At 44.4% G+C, this 21,864-nt stretch overlaps 1 protein-coding gene across 1 annotated transcript; it reads left to right on the forward strand.

Annotated features, from left to right (window-relative positions):
* Window positions 1–5,317: 5,317 nt before the first annotated feature.
* KCNMB4 (potassium calcium-activated channel subfamily M regulatory beta subunit 4) lies at window positions 5,318–21,593 on the forward strand. The gene is made up of 3 exons (XM_066318482.1): window positions 5,318–5,656; window positions 14,863–14,990; window positions 21,171–21,593. Exons 1-3 carry the CDS (start codon window positions 5,318–5,320, stop codon window positions 21,337–21,339), a joined length of 636 nt encoding a protein of 211 aa, XP_066174579.1. The 3' UTR covers window positions 21,340–21,593.
* The last annotated feature ends 271 nt before the right edge of the window (window positions 21,594–21,864 follow it).

Below are 21,864 nucleotides of genomic sequence, written 5' to 3' on the forward strand. Positions count from 1 at the left end.
TTAAGATGGTAAACATAAAAATATAAATCTGTTGATTATAGTTTTTTTTTCTATTATTAAAGCAAAGTTTTCCCAGCCTGAAAGAAGAGCATGGTTCTAATCCATATAACTAACACAGCTGAAAAAGATGGTGGCTTTTTTTTTTCCCAAACCAAAGCAGATGCAAACATATATTTGATTATGCAAACATAAATTTATAAATTCTAAGAATGATAATTTTGCAAAAGCATGTTGTTCCTCCACAATTAATGTTACTTTTTTTTTACTGTCAGAGGTTCACTATGAACTTGGGTTTTTTGTATTTTTGGTAAGGATTCCTGAAGTGGTATTTCCTTCTTCAAGTCAAATGTTATTATTTCTCCTGTTCATTAAAATTAACAACGTATGGTAGAGAAAGCAAGATCAATTACATTAAAATACTAAATACCTATGACACTTTAAAAACAAGCTGAAATTTGGAGCCTAAGTTCTCCCAGAAAATACTTGACGATACAGTTGTATTCATCTGCCCAGTCTTTCAAAGATGTGAAATGCCTGATTTTGGGAAACTTCTCACCTATGAACACAGAACTGATGCTTTGCTCCTTCCAGGTGGAAGAACAGTCTGGCTCTCATTTACCAATTAAATAAGCATATATGGAGACTTTAAAATCTGTGATTTAATTTCATATTACACTGGATTAGAGTGTAATACGAAGCAAGAGAAACAGATATAAACAGAAAATCAGGTGTAAGATTGAAACCACTTCTTGATTGATACTATAATTATTTTAAAAATTGAAAAAAAACCAAAAAACAACACACTGTTTTTATATGAAAGGAAAAAAACCTCAGCCCTCATGCATGTGGCAAATGGGTGACTGAATTGCCCTGTAGATTTTCAGACTGACAATTAAGGTCTGAGGCTTATTTAATATGTTTTCACATTCCACTAACACTATAAATAGGGAGATACTAAAATGCTGTTTTTACAATACCTTTATTTGAGGTAGGTGTTTTTCCCCATAACTAATTCTGTACAACAGTGTGCAAGGTAAGTTCTGAGTAGAAAACCTAGTGTTCTTGGAAAGAACTAGAAGTATTCCTATTGTTGGCTAGTCCAACATGATCTCATAGTCCTTGTTGCTTTATTGAAATAGTTAGCTCCACTTTCTCTGCAAATCCACTAGCTTCGGCTTCCAGGTTTAACATAAGTTTCACTGATTTGATTACACCTGGTATTGCAGAAAACACTTTGTATTTTAACAATTGTTACTCAAGCCACCCTGCTTGTGGAAAAATCAAGGGTACCAGAGGGTCATGAAGGAAAGGGTTTAGGATGCACCACTGGGATGTTTAAAAATGAACAAAAACTCAGTCTCCTCCACCTTAGTACCTGGTGCAAAAAATACATAAGCACATGAGAACTTTCATGGGCTTTATTAATCTAATTGAAGACCCAGGTAATCCAGGGAAGCCTGCAAATACTCACATGGGTAAAAGTATTTTTCATGTGACTGTGACATTCAGTTCAGTGTCAGCTGCACCAGTGTCAGGATTCACAAGTGACCACACCACTCCCTCATGGCGGTGATGTTTCCACACTAAAAAGATGTATGATTGTAGCACTTGGCTGCATGGCATCTCTGAAATCCTCTCTGTCCCCAGGCCAGTACTTCTTGGACTTGTCTGTTTCTATTTTACAGTTTCCATGAAAAAAGGGAGAATGTACCCAAATAAGAACTTGTGTATTGTAGTCAGATGCAAGATTTTTGCAGAGTCTTGGAGGGACTGTTTCTGGTGACCATGAAGAAACCAGGAACATTCTTAGGCATGACCTAGACAGTGCTGGGAAACAGAGGTCTGTGGGGCCATCAGCTTGGTCCTGAGTGGCTCCTAGGTGGCCATGGCTATGGAAGAAGGCATCTTTTAAATAATACTGTTTAAAGTTGCTAGTCACCTAAAAGAAACTTACCCCTTTCCCCTGCCTCCCAAATTCCTGGTAACTTCCAATTGAAAATACTCCCATGTCTCATGGCTGACCAATGAAACAAAAAGGAAAATTTGCTTCACATTTAAGAAAAACTTCTAAATGCGCAGCTGCCATTCTAAGCATGGGATAGCTAGACAGTGCTTTTGGTTTAAGATCCTAAATATATCAATCAATTGTTATAAAGCCAAATTTCAGAGTGTGCTTAAGTTTCAAGTACCTTTTCATTGTGTCCCTCAAAATTTGCCACTGCCCAAAATAAATGCTAGCAGAAATTGAATCCTGGTAATGCAGATTGGACTAACAATCTGGATTGACAATTAATGCTTTTATTTTCATATACAGTATGTGAATTAAGTTTTTGTTTCTCTATAATAAGCATACATGCTCTCTATAAATGTGAAACCTTCCAGTACATTAAAAAGGCCTGAGGAAGTGCAGCTGGATAATTTATTTTGAAATTCTGGCTTTAATAGTTTCAGTAGCTTTACCACTTACAACCACTTTACTGTTAGAGGTAAAGTTTATTTTTTTGAAACTGATGTTAAAGCACATTGAAAATAGTTTTGATTGTTACTGATTCAGCTTACTTCTGGATTAACAGTGCTAACCAAGTTTGTGTATTATTTTTCTAGGCTTTAGTTTCTCATATTTGAGTTTGCATTACAGATTGTCTTCTTGACATTAATTATGTGTGGGTATATGTCAGGCTTTTACTGCTGAAACGACCAGAATATTCTTCTGTAAAATCACCTATTTGAACTCCCTCTGGTTTAGCAAACAATCCAGTGAAATAGCCGGGTTTTGTGATTGGACCATCCTACATCAGCTGTACACAGTCCTGATGAGCAAAAGGAAGGCAGGTGTCCCAAAGCTGCTCTGGTGCAGGCATACATGAACCTCTATGGAAACCCTTTGGAGTTCTCTAAGCTCTTATTCTCAACTAAATTGTTGGTTTGGTTGTTCCAGAGATCTCCTTTCCCTTGAAAAGCCAGTTTACTTTCTGGTGGCCATCACAGTATTGGTTTTTACGAGGCATTCTGTTCTTTATATAGACATTTGATTCTGGAAAAGGCAGTTCATTACTGGCACTTTGCTGGAAGAGGTGGCAGTCGGCATCCCAAAGACCAGCACTAGGCTTGTGCAAGGAAACAGGGAGCTGTGATGCCAGTCCCTGGGTGTGTGTGGTGGCAGAGCTGCACTGTGGCTGCCCAGCCTCCAGGTGCCTGACCAAGGCAGAGGTAGTGTCAGCACTGGCCATACCAGGTGGGTCAGCTGCAGTTGGCCACAGGTAAGGCTGTTCCTTGGCTGTGGGGCAGGGAAGGGCCCAAAGAGCAGGCAGCAACCTCTTGTGCTGTTGAGATTTTCATACAAACATTGAACTTTGCATGCCAGCTTTCTCAGCCCTGGTGGCTCCTGGTACAGCCCGTGGTCTTGGAGCCAGCATCCCCACTCCTGCCCTGAGCAGGTAACAGCAGAGCTAAATCTTCACATCAGACCCCCTTTACTCTGCTACAGTGATCAGGCATTGATGTTCATTTTTCCCTTCCAATTGATCCAAATAGACACTTGAGTCTTCACTGAGTCATTTGTGCAGAAGTTCAAAATCTATGAGATCACTTGATGAATGCTAAAGACCATTCCCAGTTAAAATACAGCTTCAGCATTTCCCCAGCTGTGGATGATGTAAGAATTGGATGCACACAGGAGGACTAACTCAAGGTTGCTCTGTCACCTAGTGAGCTGTTGCCTTAATTTCCATCTGATGGCACATGATGTACAAGGGATTGCAGGGAGTTGAACCAAGTATGAAAGGCCAGCTGTTCAGGAGGTAAGACAGAAAGAAGCTACAGCTCATTTACACTGAGAAAGCAGAGCTGGAGCTTCCCTTTCAGATGGTCAATCAATCTGATTATAACTTTATTTTTTGTATTATGAAAACTATGCAACAAGCTTCCATCATCAGTAACTGCTGTTGCCACAAGTGCTGGCAGCAAAACCTGATGATGGAAGTGGATGAACAGAGCCAAGGACTAAGCAAGATGAGTTCAGTTTCTAGTGTAAACACCTATGACAGGTTTAAATAAAAAACCCATAATCCTGGGCTCAGAGCTGGTATAATTTTTCAGAAACCGTTTGATAATCAGGGCAAGCTACTGCAAAGCAGCTGGCCTGAGGGAAGTGTGGTAGTGCACTTGTACGAGCAAGGACAATATTTTACATCCATATATATGCATGGCACAGCGAGGACTCTTAATAGCCTTCCTGCCAAGCCTTGCTCAATAGTCCATTTGGAGAGCCTATGGATCAGCTTCATTTATGAGAGTTGGACGTTGCACTCCGCAGTGGGAAAGTGATTGAAAAGGAAAGTGCTATTTCCCAAACTTTTTCTGTGTTTCTATACCTTCTTGTCCGCTGTGTCATCAAGTTCAGCTGTCAGCTCTGAGGGTCACATTTTGTTTTACCTAATTGCCTGTGATAAAGACGACAGAATACAAATATAAGCGTTGCTTATGGAACTTCAGCACCCAAGAGCTTGTTGTGTTGTCACAGTGGGATTTTGCTGGGTAATAACCAAACTTCATTTGCCAAATAAGTATATTTTATTGGATCAGCTGCTTTTCTTGCAAACCTGCTTGGAAGAGAGCACTTCTTAGGGTGAACCTCCAAAGGTGAATGTTTTCCTGTTCAAAGCAATTTCTGTGTGTGAGAGCTGTCATCTTGTTTATCTATTACCTCTGTCCCTGCTGTGCAGATGCTGGTTTGGGGGCCAGCCAGAACAGTTTACCCTGCACCCCGAAAAAGTTAACAATTCCCATTATGTCTGTTCTCAATTAATAAGGTGAAAATAGAAGCTGCCTTCTCACTTACAGATATATAATTTCTATAATTACAGATCCATTTCCTCCTCTCTATATAGAGACTTTGCAGACTTTGATGCCTGGGGGTACTAAAGAGGACTTTAGACAAGATCTGCAGGACTTAACCAAGCCAGTAGTGAATGTTGCCTTTGAGGGGGGTCATCACAACGCGCCCAATGGACCCCGCCCACCCACCTTCTTCCAGATATTGTACATTGCATGATGATACCCAGTATTAATCCGGACTAGCCCTCCGCACAGCAAATCTCCGGGGTCAGATAATCCCGTTGCAAGCTGTCCTTTTCCACCCCCGGAGGACCCTGAATTAGGTCAGACGGGATTAAATTTACAATTTTTTTTTTTTTTTCGTGCTGGTTACACGCACAGTCAGCCTCGAAGGAGGCGGGGAGGGAGGCGGGGAGCGGCGGGAGCTTTAGCCGATGGCAGTGGCCGATGCCCGGCGGCGGATGCCAGCGGCAGCCGGGCGATGGCGAGGAGCCGGGCGGCTTACGAGTACACGGAGGCGGAGGACAAGAGCATGCGGCTGGGTTTCCTCCTCATCGCCGCCGGCTTGCTTTCCCTCTTGGGTTTGGGTTGTTGCTGGCTTCGCCCGGCGCTGCAGGAGCGGGGCGGCGGCGGCTCCGCTAACTGCACGGTGCTGGCGGTGCGGCAGCTGGGGGAGCGCTTCGCCTGCACCTTCTCCTGCGGGGCCGCCTGCCGCGGCACCGCCCGCTACCCCTGCCTGCAGGTCCTGGTCCGCACCTCCCGCTCCTCCGCGCCCGCCCTGCTCCATGAGGACGAGCGCCAGCTGCGCACCAACCCCAAGGTGAGCCCCGCCGATTCCCTCCTCTCCCAAATGCGGGGCCGTGGGCCCGCCGCGGTCCGTGCCCTTTCACCGTTCCTGGCGCCCGCCCTCTGCTCTGTGCGGAGTTTTCTCTTTTGGGAGGTGAGGGGGTGGTAAGAGAAATGGGGGAGCATCCGTCCGAAATGCCGCTCTGCTTGTTGCTCAGCAAAAAGTAGTATATCTCTACGGTATGTCTCTATAAACATACTTTATCTCTACATCCTTATTCATATGGCGTGTGTGTGTGTATATATATATGTATGTATAGCGTCTCAGAGAAGGTTTAGGCTCTATACTAAGAAAAGGTTCTTCCCCCAGAGGGTGGCTGGGCACCGGAACAGGCTCCCCAAGTGGTTCCAGCACCAAAGCTGTCAGAGTTCAGGAAGCGCTCGCTCTCAAACGCATGGTGTGGCTCTTGGGGCTACCCTGTGCAGGGCCGGGAGTTGGTCTTAATGATCCCAGTGGGTGCCTTCCAGTTGGGGATATTTTGTGATTCTATATAGGATAGTATAACATACTGTGTATAATGTATAGCATACTATAACGTGTATTACACTGCACTATATACTATACTTAGTATGACACATGCTCACACACACACACAGGTTCACAGAGACACTCTCACGCACTCTCGCACTTGGCGGCCAGTCCGTCCCGCCCGCGTGGGGAGCGCAGGGAGGCTCCGCTGCCGTTCCCGGAGCCCCGGGACGCCGGTGAGGAGCCGAGGAGAAACTCCTGCTCTCGGCGGGGAGCTCTGTCCGCCAGGGCAGTGCCCGGGGCCGCTGCACTGCGCGTCCCGGAGGGTGAGGCACTTCCCAGTGCCGTGTCCCAAAGCGCACGGAGAAATGGTGATGGAGCCGCTGCTGGCGGGGAGCTGGGTAAGGGACTGCGCCAAAACAGAAGTTTCCTCCGTGCTGTTTTGATTCTTAAACTCCTCCATCACCCACACGAAAAAGGACCTAATGAACAATTCGTGAAAGTTGCATCTTCCAGCAAACTGGAGAAGTCTGAAGTCAACGTGTGATTTGTGCTTTCTCTTTCTTTAAAGGCAGTTGTTTTGCCTTCTCCTTTTCCTTTTTATGCTGCGTAAAGAAAGCCCTGACAGTATGCATCTGAATGGAGAAGATCTTATTAAGCTGTTTGAAGACGAAAAAAAAGTGTCGGAATCCTCCTACTCCTGAAAGAACTTGAAATTGTGAGTGTACTGGAGAAGGAAATTTCAGCTCTTTGACCAAGATGTGGATGTAACACGGTGCCGAGGGCCATGCTAAACGATGCAGGGGTCTGTTTGTAAGGCATGGGAAGCACGGGTGGCTGTCCAGCTGGGATGTGCAGCCCCACTTCTCAGTCATACTTGCACTGGTGAGCTCCATCCCTTGGAAGGCAGGTTAAGTTTCACACTCAGGGTTTGAGGGTTGCTTTTTTCCATTGGCAGCTTAGAAAGGTGTTTGGGGTAAAAATCAGCAGAGTAAGCAGCAGGATGGTAAATCTGACAGGATTTGGATTAAATTGTTGGCACTGCTCAGAAGTGATGAGTGATTGGAGCTGCAGTGCTGGATGGAGCCTGATTGCAAAGCAGACGAAATGTTGGCCTGTGAGGGAGCTTTGCAAATCTTTTTCTGGGAGTGCTGCTGCCAGGCTCCCTGTGGAGAGGGCTGTGCTGGCAGAAGTGTGCTGGGAGTGCCCTAGCTGCCCAAACAGCAGAGCTTCTCTAAACATCTCTCCCTTTTCAGGTGGGCAGGGGGGAGTTGGTAAAATGCAGGAGAAAAGTCATCCTTTTGTTCTGGGGTGAAGATGACACGGCTCTGCAGAGCGTGCAGAGTGGCTCCCCCCGAGCACAGCCCTGGAGCTCTGTTGTGTCCATCTCCAGCCAGAATGGGAGCTGGGAGAAAGAAGGTGGGAGATGGGAGGTGAGTGCTGATTGCCACCAGAATGCCTGGACTCAGCAACTCTGGCAGCATCCCCAGGTTCAGCAGCTTTCAAACTGGACCGTGACCGCAGTATCTTTCTGAGTGGTCCAAGTGTTTAGTTTTGTTTTGGTTTTGCTTCTTGACCCTATTTTCTTCTGTGTTTCTGGAAGTGTGGTGGGAAGAGAAGGATTGCACCTGCCCAGGGGCCGAATTGCAATTGCAGGGGGCACTCTGAGCTTCAGAAGTAATTAATGCCTGCAAATGTTACTTAGAAAACTATTTCTATTTAACAATTAATTTTATGTTTACTCTTAATAAGAAAATAGGGCTGTTGCCAGTGTGTGGTACTTTTCTGCTTCTACAAATATAATCTGTTTTGTTTACCTTCCACCTTGCATCCCTGGGATGTTGATTGCTGAGGATTAAATCTGATTTACCAGATGTGACCAAGCAGAAAGGATGCATTTTTTTTTGATGTAACTGTTTTTTTGGTAGTAATTGAATTCATCTCAGTGGAAAACTGTGTAGAAAAAAAAAGTGCTCTAATTATTTCCCCTACTTTAAGAAGCTTATCTAAAACAAATACAAAATAAGAAGAAAAGTTGATCAGGTCTCATCAGGAAAACATACCTTTGTAAAGGGCTGAAGTCTGTATCTGTTGCTTTGGTTTTCCTGTTTTTTCCCTAGTTCAGCATCTGCAGGTCAAACAGTTGTACTCTCCTTCAATTTTTGATTTAAAATCTTGCTCTCTTTATAAGCTTTCAGGATTTTATGCTGAAATACATTAGTTAGAGCTGCAGAGTAGGGATCTGCTGGACTTAATGCTCGGGATCCCATATGTATTTATGAACACACACTTAGAGAGCTGTTTAACCCTTCCTGTTCCTATCACATTTTTGCACTATGCTTCCTTGTGTTCATGCACTTAGACATACATATGGTATGTTAATCAGTTCCAACTAGCTAGAAGGAAAAAAAAGACCAATTTTGTTTTGAACAGTTTTTAAACTTTACTTCCTGCTTAGCTGTTCCTCTTTGTAGGGTAGCAAATTTTTCCTGTAAATCAATATTGTGGAAAAGGCATAGTTCAGGCTCCTTACAACACACAACAATAGTAAATCAGTTGGCAGCTTCATTCCTCCCTGAAATTCCCAATGCATTTGATTAAAAATCCTCTACTTTCTGTAGTGGAGCGAGGTGACATGTAAACATATCACAGATATGAATCTGTCTGTTCTAGTGAGGAAAGACCTTTTTCTAGATGCAGGAAAATTTTTTTTTCTTCTCTTGCTTTCTAAGATAATCACATCATTGTACAGCCCAGGATTCATTTGAGCTCTTAAAAGATTATATAGCTGGGTCAGAGTTAATCCAGGAACGTGTATATAAAGCACCGGACACGATTACATTTGTGTTCAGTCTGAGTGATCTGTGGATTGATTTTTTTGGTTTTTTGTTTGTGGTGGGTTTTTTGTCTGTTTGTTTGTTTGCTTGCGTTTGTTTTTGGTTTTTTGACTGCTGTCTCAGAGGAAGAAATTTATTGGAGTGACAGTAGCCTTTCTTCAGCTGCCTTGATAGCAATAATAATCTCTGAGATAAGGCTTAAGAGGGATTAATTCCAAAGTCAATTTGTTGCTATCACTCTCCGGCCATTGGGTACGTTGATGGCACATGCAGCCAGTGCAGGGACCAGGCCATAGCTCTGCCTGGGGAAGATGACAGGGGAGAATGTCAGCTGCTAAAAAGGTCTCCTTTCTGGACTTTAAGACATTTCTCTTTCTACATCTGCAGTTAAGTGTAGGGTTGGAAGAAGTTGCCCACTGTTTTGCCCAAGACACTTTTAGGGGAGTGACTGGTAAGACAGATGTTGGCAGCTGTGCAGCAGGACCTGATCCTCCCATCCTTGTCCCCAGGCAAGGGAGCAAACCAGCTGCTGCCTCTTGTCTGCACTGCACATCTGCCTGCGCTCCAGTCACACTTCTCTGTACAATGATGATGTGCAGTCATCTCTTCTGTGCACTTGTAAATAGAATTTGGCTTAATTTTTGGACTCTCTTAAATATGACTGATGGCAGAGGAGGTTTCATAACAAAATACAACTTCACAATTTTGTGAGAGTCTGGTGAAGCATTCAGACTGTGTTTGGGCTGGTACCCGCACCAGGCAAACTATGCAAATGCTGCCTAGCAATTCCTCTGGAAGCAGGCCCAGGAGCCATGGATAAACTCCATCACCCACTTGTCTCGCCTGGGGCACCACTCCCTGCCTCGAGCCTCTGTGAGGGGTCATGGCTCTGATCACTCCTGGTGGGTTGTGCTGATGATGATCATCTTCACTGACAGATGCAGGTGAAAACCAGACACAGTGCTCAGCTCCAATTCCCTCAGGACACTCAGCTGGGAGGAGGCAGTTTTTTGTACTGATGGAGTGAGTCCACCTGTTTGTGTCCTGCCTCACTGGGATGACTGTGGCAGCGCTTCCTCCCTTCCAAGCCATGAAGGTAACCCAGTAGTGAATGATACACACAATTAGGAGAAGCTCATATTTTGTTTGGTGTGGTGGGTTGATCCCACACCTGACTGGACTTCAGGACCCCACCCAAGCTGCTGTATAACTCCTCAGGGGGACAAGGGAGAGAAAATATAATGAAAGGTTTATGGGTTGAGATAATGACAGGGAGAGATCCCTCACCCTTTATTGTTGTGGGAAAAATGGACTTGAGTCAGGAAAATTAATCTGCTTTATTGCCAATTAAATCAGAAAAGGGTACTGCATAAATAAAATCAAATCTAAAAATTCCTTTCCCCTACCCGTCTGTTCTTTCTGAGCTGAACTTCACTCCTGATTTCCTTTACCTCCTCCTTCTCACCAGCACAGAGGGACAGGGAATGTGGGCTGCGGTCAGTTCATCACTCTCCTTCCTCTTCACACTCTTTCCTTGCTCCAGTGTGGGGTATCTCCCACAGGAGACAGTCCTCCATTACCTTCTCCAATGTGGTCCTTCCCACAAACCATAGTTCTTTACAAAGTACCCAGCATGAGTCCCCCACAAGTCCTACCAGAAAACCTGCTCCAGCGTGAGCTTCTGTCTCCACAAGACCACAGGTCCTCCTGTGTGGGCTTCCCTCAAAGTCACAACCTCCTTTGGGCATCCCTTTGCTGTGGTGTGGGGTCCACCATGGGCTGCAGGTGGATGTCTACTCCAGCACGTGTTGTGGGACTTTGCCACACCAAACAAATGGTACATGCTCTGCCCCATAATTCACCAGGAGCCAAGAGGATGGTCCTCCACATGTCACTTGGAAACTGAGTTTGAAGTCTTGCTCCTGAATTACTTTGGTTTTTCTTCTGTTGGGCTAAATTGCTTCTACTTTGGGCTGGGATGTCTCTTCACATTTGAAACTTTCTTGGACTTGTCTTATAGTCTACAAAGTCTGTCTTTTTTATTCAAAAATGACTGAATTAGGCAATAATTGATCTTTGAAAAGCATGAAATGCAACCTGGAACTTAAACCATCATCAAGAGTTCACGTATCTGTTCTTTCTCCGTGATATGGAAGAATACCTGCCCTCATGAAGTGTTCAGAAGGACCAGGAATCTTCCCATGCATCTGCAGGGACACTGAAGTGGGAGCATCCAGCAGCAAACAGAAATACAAATCCTGCAAAACCTTGGTGTAAAGATGTATTAGCTGTTCACTGACATTTTTACTGGTGTCCTAGCTTGCTTTCAATTGCCATTTGTTTATGTTTTGAGATCAGTATTTCATGCCATGTCTTGTAAGGGAGGACTACAGAACTAATGTCTCAGAAACTGCCTATTGCCGAAGTGGAAGTTATTTTACATTCATCCATCAACTCGCAGCAGCAAAATTTGTGGGGATATGATCTTATCTTCCCGCTGAATCTGCTTTGGAGTGTGATAGAGCTGGTCAAGCAAAGTGCCTTAGAAGTGTGCTTGGGAGACTGAGTAAAGAGAGATCCAGCCCCTGTGTGGATCGGAAAGGGACAGAAAGCACCTTGGCTTGGTGGGGTCTGTGATGGCATCTTGGGGAAGCAAACAAGCTCCAGTGTTTCTGCAGCAGCTGCTACATTCACAGGGGAATTGCACCTTGTGTTTTCTGTGGCTCAAGGCCTTTGTCACATCAAGTTGATGTTTCAGGGGTGTCCCCTAGGATTCCTATTTGGACAGGGACCACTCCTCTCATCAAGAATGTTAATCCTCAACAGGCGGAAGCAGTGAAGCCACATTAATTTTTGGCAGGACACCAGGTGTCTTCTTTGTGTTTTCCACATGAAGATAAAGAGAATGATGTAGAAATGTGTCCAGCATGCTCTTTCTCTCAGTTAGGATTACTTGTGCAGAGAATGGTGTGAAGTTTGAGTTATGGAAAGCATTCACTGTTGTGCCCGACTTCCAGGTGACCCTCCTGTACATAATGGCAATATTCCCATAAGCTGTCTTGCTTTGGCATGGGAAAATACAGAAGTGATGTCTGGAGAAACTGTCTGTGGGGCCCTTCACATCTTCCAAACCCTGCCCTGAAAACCTCAATTTTTACTATCTTCATATTAAGCTAAGAGCATGGGGACTGATGGGAAAGAATGTGAAGCACTCTGTGATGAAATGTCCTGGGAGACTGTTAAAGCCTGATGTTCAGATGCCTGTTCAGATTGACATCTCTTGGGAAAAGAGACCTCTCTGGTTGTTTCTACGCCTCAAACTCAGGATGGGGCTAACGAACAGTTCACCAGGTTATCTTCCCGCTGAATGAACTTTGAACTTTGGGAAGGATTCAAGTAATATTTTGTGGGGGTGGAAGGTCTCTGAAGGATCCAGAGAAAGTTTAACCAGGACAGGTGGGGCAATTGCACTTTCATAGCAGACGATAGCAGTAGGCTCAGCCAGGAGGAAGAAACATTTCAGAGGATAGAGGAAATATGTGTACCGGAGCCAGTAACACAGCAATAGGAGTTTTGAGATACCTGGGTGAGTTTAGGAAAAATAATGCCTATTGGTACTTAGCTGCTTTGTCTAGTTCTGCATTTTGTGTGCTGGCTAAATAGTGGCTGGTTTGGGAGCTCTTTCTAGAGTCCCTAAAAGCTGGGGGCTACCTACAAGCTGGGGCCTTGGGAAGAGCAGGGTGGTGATTACAGTCAGATGTAGGCAGTGAGTGCACAGCTCGTGGGATATGGCGCCATTTCCAAAGCAGGAAATGCTCCATAAAGGAAAACAGCAGATGGAGGATGTTGGAGGTGCTGGACTCCGGGCCAAGCAGGGAGGAGGGGACCAGCTGGGATGGTGCAGCACGCTGGTTACTGTCAGGGGGTCAGAGCAGAGCCAGCAGTGCTCTCAGGTGTCGTTGTGCCAAACTTGCTGAGTCGGCCCAGCTGCTCCACAGACATGTTTATGCACTGGGAGTGTGGCGGAAAAAGGAGGGTGTTTGATGCTTCCAAAGTGCACAACCAAAACAAAATTCTGCTGACCAAGGAATATAATCTAAGATGGCAATAGCAGTAAGTCATAAATCCTGCATTCTGGTTCCTGAAGTGGTGTTGCCATTAATTTCTGTCCTTCATCATGAGCAGCGGGACAATCCTTGTTTGGGGTCCTGGGAACACGGAGCTAAAGGAGCTCTGTGCCATGGCAACACCAGACAGGAGTCCATGGGGAAAATGGGGATCCTTGCATGTGGAAAAGGTAGGTTTCAGTTTGGAAGCAGCAAGGAAGACCTTGAAGACTTTTTCATTCTGAAGCACGCAAAACACTGGCAGCAGTTGGCAAAAGTGGTCAGATTTTACATGATCAGGGGAATAAAATCCCAAGATTTCTCCCTTGCCCTTGGGATGGCAAATCTTCAAGCTGTTGTATGGTGAACATGGACTTGTAGGTCTGTACATCTTAGGTATAGTGTGCAGCTGGGGGTAAGGTAGGCCCCTGTGAAACCTCAGCAGAAGGAGAGGAAGCACTCACTAGGCACAGCGAGTCAGGGTGGTCTTTATTCTTATGTTACAGAGGGTACTGCTCTCCTTGCTCTTACCGCCTTCAGGATACTGTGGAGAAATTAATGTTGTAATCATATGTGGGCCCCCTTTAGGGGCTTCCCACACCCTTTGCCCTTGCTTCCTCAACTTTCCTGAGTAGGAGGCTTTTTTGCTCCCTTCCCAGTTACACATTTTTTGTTTGCAGCTCCCAATTTTAAAGGAATTAAAATTTATTGTGTGCACTGGGGGCCTTGGTGTCTATATGTCCTGCAGGATGAAAAGCCTCTGTGTTATGGGAGGATCAGTTAAGCTGTGTTACTCAGTGTGGTTCGATGTCTCCTGTCATGATCTCCTCTATGGATGCGTGGTGAAAATGAGAGGGATTGTGCTTGGACACTGAACTCCCATTGTGCTGACTCAGTGCACTAGTTGTTTTCTGTTGTTTAACTGCCTGTGGCTAGGACTTAAGGGTGGTGTGTCAAAGACTTGGAAACCTGTGATATGTGTGTTCGTGTGTGTGTGTGTGTGTGTGTGTGTGTGTGTGTGTGTGTGTGTTTGTGTGTGTGTGTGTGTGTGTGTATGACCTGAAGGGGAGCCTCTGAAAGCCCAGTCCCAAGGGCACCAAGCTGGGGAAGGAATTTCTCTTGATCTCTGGGCTTTGAGCAGATGTCTGAGTGTGAGATCCACAGACAGCTCAGCTGCATGCACAACTCTCTTTGACTTCTGTACAGCAGAAGCAGATGCTGAACATTTCTTCTGAAGCAGGGCTATGAGCCTTATTCCTTCTTTCCTAGTGCTGTAACAGTGGAAGAATACCTTCTTTTATCAGTGAACAGCCGCCAGATATCCCATCATCTGGGAAAGCTTGCTGCACTCTTTGGGTTATTTATTAGCAGGATATTAACAAACCTTACATGCCTCACTGAAAATCGGAAGTTATTCAAATCCAATCCATGCGACTGGCCAGGAATACATCAAAATGAAATTATCATTTTCACATTCATCATGCCAAACCCCAAGATGTTATTAGGTGGTTTGGTGTAAGAGTGGAACAAACATGGCAAAGCCTTTGTTTTCTCTCTGAATGCTACTAAATTCTTTTCCAGAACCTGTACAGAATAATTAGCAATTGAAGTGAAGTTCAGCTAATGTTTCTTTTCTGTTTCTTAGGAGCTTTTGTTTCTTATTCTCTGTCCATTTCAGTCACCCTGGTATCATGAGGAAAATGCAGAGCAGTGATGCCCTGCGTTCTTGAGCACAGCAGTAACTCTATTATTCAATGTGTCTTGGCAGTGTTCATACATCCCTCCCTGTGCAAGAGATGATCAGGAGAACTCTGAGAACGTCACGTACAAGCAGAAATACTGGAAAGAGAAAGTGGGTTCTCAACCATTTACATGCTATTTTAACCAGCACTTGAGGTGAGTAATCTCCATTTGCCTAGGCAAGAGTGCTTATGCATCTGCTTAACAGCTGTCCATTGGTTCTGTTTGAAAAAATATATAAATGCATGCATATGCATATACACACACAGAGACCCCCCTCCAGGGCAATGTGGTTTTATCACACAGCTCAGTGCAGAAATTTGCAAGAGAGCTCTGTTGATGAAAACTATACAGACAGAAAAGGAGTACTTTTACCCCTTGAAGTAAAAATATAAAACTCTGAGAAAAGCAATTTTTGTAGCAAAAAGCATCTTGGCTTTTAACACTCAGATGGTAGATTTCTGGTGTTGATATTAACATTCCTTTCCTCCATAGAAAAGAAACCCTACTGTGTTCAAGGAAGAAAAGGGGACATCAGTAAATATTATAAACTAACTCATAATTGTGTAAAATTGTGTAATTGTGTTCACAGAAGATTAATGGATCAGATACGTGTAATAAACAGTAACAGAACTAAAAGTAGTAAAGTTGTAATCAGAGAGTAAAAACTTGTAATGCAAAACATCTCCCCTTTTCTTTCAGTTCTTTTGCTTCTAGTGTTGATGTGACTTCCATGTGCATGAGAGTGATATGTGGTTTCCTTCCTTTAATAAAGAGAAAGGGGAGGGAGTCCTTTCTCCTGGCTCTTTCTGATGGTCATAGGCCAGGAAATAAAAGGTAATGTGGCTGCAGGAGAAGGTTAGTCCAATCCCACAAACACTTGGAAGTTAAATAGATGAGGGAATAGCTCATGACTTGCAGGTGCAATTCAGGGCTCAGTGTGGGAGTGTTGGCACTAGATATTTAAGTTCAGAGAGACAAACAGGAGGAAAATTGATGGCAGGCACAGAAATGCCTGACTCTCCTGTGGGTGTCCTGCTGAGTGCCTTGAGGGCTTCAGGTCCTAGGCTGGCTACAGTAGTTGTCTCCCTGGCACCACCAAAACCTTTTTTTTCCCTTTAGAGGGAAAAGAAACATTGCTTACAGCATGCAGAGGTTAAAACTTAGGGCACCCTGTGCGGTGACATCAGACCTGTCATTGTGGACCTTCTTGGGGGTTCTCTGCTCCACAAGGTGCCAGTGCTTGGATCTGGTAACCAGGAGCTGAGTTATGATTTTGGTTTTTCTGGGCAGGCAGGTGTTGCCAGTTCCTTGTACTCCTTGAAGCAGTCACTGCCCAAGTGAGCAGGAGAGCCAGAAACATGGGATTGTCTGCAGGAGAAGTTGCAGCTAGGAAACATCTAAACTGGTGTGGAAAGGATGATGTGAAAGTTAACTTTTTACTCAGTGGAGAGAAACAGGAGCCTTATATCTTACCCCAAAGTAAATGCCTGATACAGGCCAGACGCCCAGAGAGGCTTATTTGTCTCCTGCAAAGGAGTTTAGGGTGGTAGGTGTCCAGAGCTATGTCAGCTGATTCTCACGTTATGTTTTGGTGAAGCAAAGACAAAGCTTTTCTGAGGCTGCATGCTGCCTAGCATCTGACATTTATGGAAGCTGGCACTGAGGAATTGTGCAGCACTCAGAAAGGGTTCTTTTTTTCCCTAAAGGTGCTGAACCCTATACTGCTAAAAGCTCTTGCCAGCACAATGCCTGTCTTGAAACACTACCTTTTGCTGATCATACAACAATTCATACACAGCATAAGAGAGGCTCGCTGCCAGAGATGCTAGAAGATAGTCTAAACTGAAATGTGCACACCATCTATTTTCTTCTGGGAGATAAGTTCTGCTGACTAGGAATGTGCTTGCTTGGGTATACTTTTAGAGCAATGATGACTAAGCAGCCTGCAGTAAAAAGAAACCATAACGAACTGAGGGAGAAATCTGTTCCTTTCAAAATAGAAGTGTGGATATTTTCTGACAGTATTTCTTTCACTGTGTGGATAAGCTAACTGTTCTCTGTCACTCTGTATAAAACATATAGTAAATAGTCCCTTAGAGAATGTAGTATTTGTAATTTTAATACTCCCTCTTTTGAAACAGCAGAAAAAAATTCTAGGTAAATACACAGGCAATGAATGAATATCACCTCCTCTTCATGGAATTTACTTCATCTTCATTGTCAGAACTGTTGCTGCATGCAGAGTGTACTGTTGGGTAACATCTCCCTTTCAGTTTGGTGGTTTCAACAGGTTACTTTGAAAAGATGAAAAAAAGGGATGCCATTCTCACAGTTCAAAATTATACAAAAGGGATGAGAAGCAGACTTGGCAATTTCAACCATTCTTAATTACTGTAAATCAAACTGCCCATCAAAATTAGCTGCCTGACATTTATATTAGGGAACCAAAGTGCAGCTTATCTTGGGGCTCAGTGCTTTACTGAGGAGAGAGGTTTTACTTTGCCACTGTAGGCACTTAACTTTAGTGTCCCACTCTTCTCTGACAAGGTTTGGGACAAGGGGTTCAAGCTGCATGAGAAGGTTGCTGTTTTGGATCTCTGGTAAAGGTGCCTGTCTGTTGACATGGTGATACCCCAGTCTGAAAAAAGCCCAGCACAGCAGAAACCAACCCTCAGTATTTCAGACTCGAAAATAAATTCAGATTACATTCTCAGGCTATTGCCAAAGTTTTGAGAAGGCGCTGAGCTCTAGGCCTTTGGTGTTCTGGAACTCATACTGAGTGTCCCAGGGGTCTGCAGTCAGGACCTCATGCAAACAAGGGCCACAGCTGCATGCCCTAAGCTGGGAGGCCTGTGGGAATGGGCAGGATGGGGGAGATGCTGTCGCTTTATTTCTTCATGTTCCATGTCTCACTGACATCCACGACAAGAACAAAAGGGAGAAACTAATATTGCCACGAGCTCAGACCTCACTGTCTCAATCCATGCAGAGACAGGCAGAGCAACCTGTGTCAAGTCATTTCTTATTAGTGGCTGATTTATGTGGTGTTACTGCTTGTTAACTCTGGGTTTGTCCCATACACAAGAACACTCTGTGTTTCCCTTGCTGTGGCACAGCAGATGAACCAGCCACGCTTTAACCTCCTCTGTGTTTGTTGCAGGATGCTGTACACAAATTCATCAGAGATTTGAAGAGCAAACCCCGTCAAGTGATTACTGACAACCTGTATGTTGTTGGGGTGCCCTGCAGGGTTCCCACTTATCTCAGAATAATTATGTGTATAAGCCAAGGCTGCTCAGGTAGCAGGGCTGCTCATCCATAAAATGTTGGAATATAAATCTTGGTTTGCTCTGCTACTTCACAGTTTTCTAAATTAATTCCCTCCACCTGTGGAGCAGTGCTCAGGCCTGAGGGGAAAAGGACTTTTACTGACAGTAAGACACTATGCTGCCTCTGCATGCAGCCATCCAGCTGAGGCTCTCTGCATCTTGCAACAATAAGGGAAAAAATGACTGCTTGTCAGAGCGAAGGGAAGTGAATATCTGTGGGGAAAAAGATCAGTGTATTCCAAACATCTTTAAATCCAGATTGTCTGAATACAAAAAATACTTGTATTTGTAATGTTCCCTATCCTGTACCTCCACCTCTGTCAGCTATTGTTGTGTGACAAGATTTGCAGTGTGGTTCATAAGTGATGACTGAAATGTTTATGTGCCTATAACCTTTTGGTCCTACATGACTTTTTGGTAATCCCTGCATTGCAATTCTCCCCATGATGTTCAGTAACTGCTTTGAAGGCTCTGAAGGAGGCCTGTTGTATCTGGTGTCTATTTGAACTACCTGGCAGAACCTAACTGCACACCTAGGGATGTGTTGTATAATGCAACAACTAATCCAGTTAGCCCTGCTCAAAGCTCCACAAGGGTCTAACTCTGAGCTCAAAGTCCTGCTAAAAATAAGTCCTGGTTTCACCTTTTAGCAATGAAAACAAAATTCCTTCCTCCTTGTCTGTTCAGTGAAAGGAAAAGCTGTGTTTTCAAGGTTAAGGCAAAGGCTTCTTCAGGATTTTTTTTTTCAGTTTGTTGTTTCACCCTGGGACTGCTGCTGGACACTGATGGTGCTGCACAGTGGCCATTGAAGAACCAGGTCTGAATGCCTGAGCATGGCTTGCAGTCACTGAGGGGTTCCCCCCTTTTGTCCCACTAGGTCTCTTTCTTGCCTCTGCTGCTGTTTTGTGCACTGATAACTGGTATTAGGATTTTAGGTGCATCCCCTCAAGAGGCTTTGCATTTACTGGAAACATGAATGGCAGCATTGCTAGAAAGAAGAGACTGCCAATAATCAAGTTCATAGGGAATATGTGCAGCCACTTTGCCAACATCTTTGAACTGAAGTACTACATAAAGTCCCAGAGCAAAGATAGGTTTATTAAAGACTCTGTACTTACAGGAGCAAGGCAACAAATTTAATTATACCTGCTGATTTTCACAGGGAAAAGAAATGTTTCTAGGCATGAGGTACCTCCTTTGGGTTCAACATCACTGTCTCAGCTCCAGAGGAGCGATGTTCTTAGGCTTTCCAGCAAAGACAGGTCTTTACCATGAGAAGTCTTCCTCTGAGGACAGAGCACTTTTCTTTTTCTATTTTCAAGTAAAACAACAAGCCTTCAGACTGCGGGAGAAGGCAGATCATCTTTTAAAAAGTAGCATGAAATGTCAAAACTGCTGGCTTTGCCAAACAAATCCAAAGCAGTTACATTACTGTGTTTCAAGTGCCACAGAATCACACAATACTCTGAACTGGAAGGCACCCACAAGGATTATTGAATCCAGCTAAAGACTCTGCACAGCACATCCCCAAGAGTCACATGTGCCTGACACCACTGTCCAAATGTTTCTTGAACTCAGACAGTCTTGGTGCTGTGATCACTTCCCTAGGGAGCCTGTTCAAGTGCTTAACCACCCTGTGAATGCAGAACCTTTTTTCTAAAATCCAGCCTGAACCTCCCCTGACAAAGCTTCATGCCATTTCCTTGGGTTGTGTCACTGGCCACCAGAGAGAAGAGATCAGTGCCTGCCCCTCCTCTTCCCCTTGTGAGGAAGTAACTGCAATGAGGTCTCCTCTCTGTTTTCTCTTCTCCACACTGAACAAACTAAGTGACCTCAGCCACTACTCACATGGCTTCCCCTCAAGGCTCTTCACCATCCTCATGTACCTCCTTTGGATGCTCTCCAACAGCTTAACATCTTTCTTATATTGTGGCACCCAAAACTGCACACAGGAATCAAGTGTGCAAGGACTCTTGCTGTACCTAAAAACAGCAGTAATACCTATCTAAACCCAAACCTCAGCTCAAGACTTATTTAAAGGCTTTGTCTTTGACTCTTTTCCAGGAGGTAAACTCTTTTAAATTACTAAGTCACAGTCACATCTATGGGCGTTTGACATCCATTGCTGCTACCTTTGGTACTTACGTTTTTCTAAACATTTAAGATTCATAGATGCAGCTGGTAGAGGCAAGGAGGTTCAGACCTTCATGGGAACCTTGTCAAATTGTCCCTGTAGGAGCCTACTCAAGTCTACCGAGGCACTGCTGTCTGCAGCCCTGAATCACAGCTTATTGCTGAAGCAGCCACCGCTGGGAAGGACCTGAGCTGGGAGCCTTGGCCACCCTAGGGCAGGCTGTAGTCCTCATGGGGATAGATTTCAAGCAGGCTGCTGCCTGCCAGTGCAGCTGGGCTAGCCTGGGCCACCAGAGGTGCAGTGCTGAAGACAGGGACCAGCTCCCTGCCCAGACCCAAACCACAGCCAGGGCTTCTTCATCAGGAGCCTCTGTGTAGCCCCATAGACACATCAGTGGTCAAAGCTAAAAGCAAGGCTTTAATTACTGTTTAAATGCATTTCACAGGGCCTGATAACATTTGAGGTCGGTATGTATAAATGCTGCCTGGTATTACGTTTTTGCCAGAGTGGTTTTACAATCTACGGTCAGTGTGATACTGAATCGCTCATGGCTGTTTGTGATGACCACATTCTCTGGAAGATGTAACGCATCAATGCTTTTCTGTCTTTCTTTTTTTTCTGTTTTAATCCAAATGAAGTTGTTATCCTGTAAACATTGCAAGTAGAAAGTTCTCACAGTCTGCCATGGGTGCTGGTAATAAAAATGGCAAATGCAAGCAGTGAATGAAATGGTCCACGTTAATTATTTTCTAACACTTTGGCAAATAAAGCACCTTTACCTTTACCATGTTAGATGACTTCCACTTATGATGAATGAACAATATTATGTTGATGTACATTTTCTCCATCTTCTGTTCCTCCTCTTTACAGGCCAGATGATGTGATGCTGAAGCGCACCCATGACGAGTCTGTTCTCTTGCACTGCTTCCTCTGGCCTGTGGTGACTTTCCTGGTTGGAGTCCTCATCGTGGTCCTGACCATCTGTGCCAGGAGCTTGGCTTTCAGGGCAGAGGCAATAAAAAAGAAGAAGCATTTGTGAGTGGCAAGGCTGCTCATGGAAAAAAAAGACCAACCTGCTAGAAGGTTTTAGGCGAGGCAACCTGAAACACCTGCAGGTCTGCAGGAGCAGCTGGCTGTGTCTCCTGCCAGGGTCTGATCTGTGGTGGAGTTGCTTTTGTCTCAGGATTGTTCTTGGGAGGTTGCCCCATGAAATGCCAGCTAATTGCTTCTTCTGCTATGGCACTAAATAAGTATACTCTACCAATAAAAAGAGAAAATCTACACTGCATCAAATATGCTCTGTGCTGTTAGTGCTGAAGAGCAGCCACCCATAAAACTCTCTGATGATGTTACTTTTACCTCCACAAAGTGATCTTTGCTAATTTTTAACATTAAATATTTAAAATATTAACTTTAGATAGAACATATCTCCAAAATAATAACATTTGATTGTTTGTGGAGGTTTTAAATTTTGGGGCATTTTTTTTTTTTTTTTTTTTTTAGCTTTAAGGCAAGTGTACTGTGCTGATTTGGTTTTTTTCCCACTGTGTAGAACTTAATTTTA

The sequence above is a fragment of the Sylvia atricapilla genome, chromosome 5 (assembly GCF_009819655.1).
Source record: "Sylvia atricapilla isolate bSylAtr1 chromosome 5, bSylAtr1.pri, whole genome shotgun sequence".
NCBI lineage: Eukaryota > Metazoa > Chordata > Aves > Passeriformes > Sylviidae > Sylvia > Sylvia atricapilla.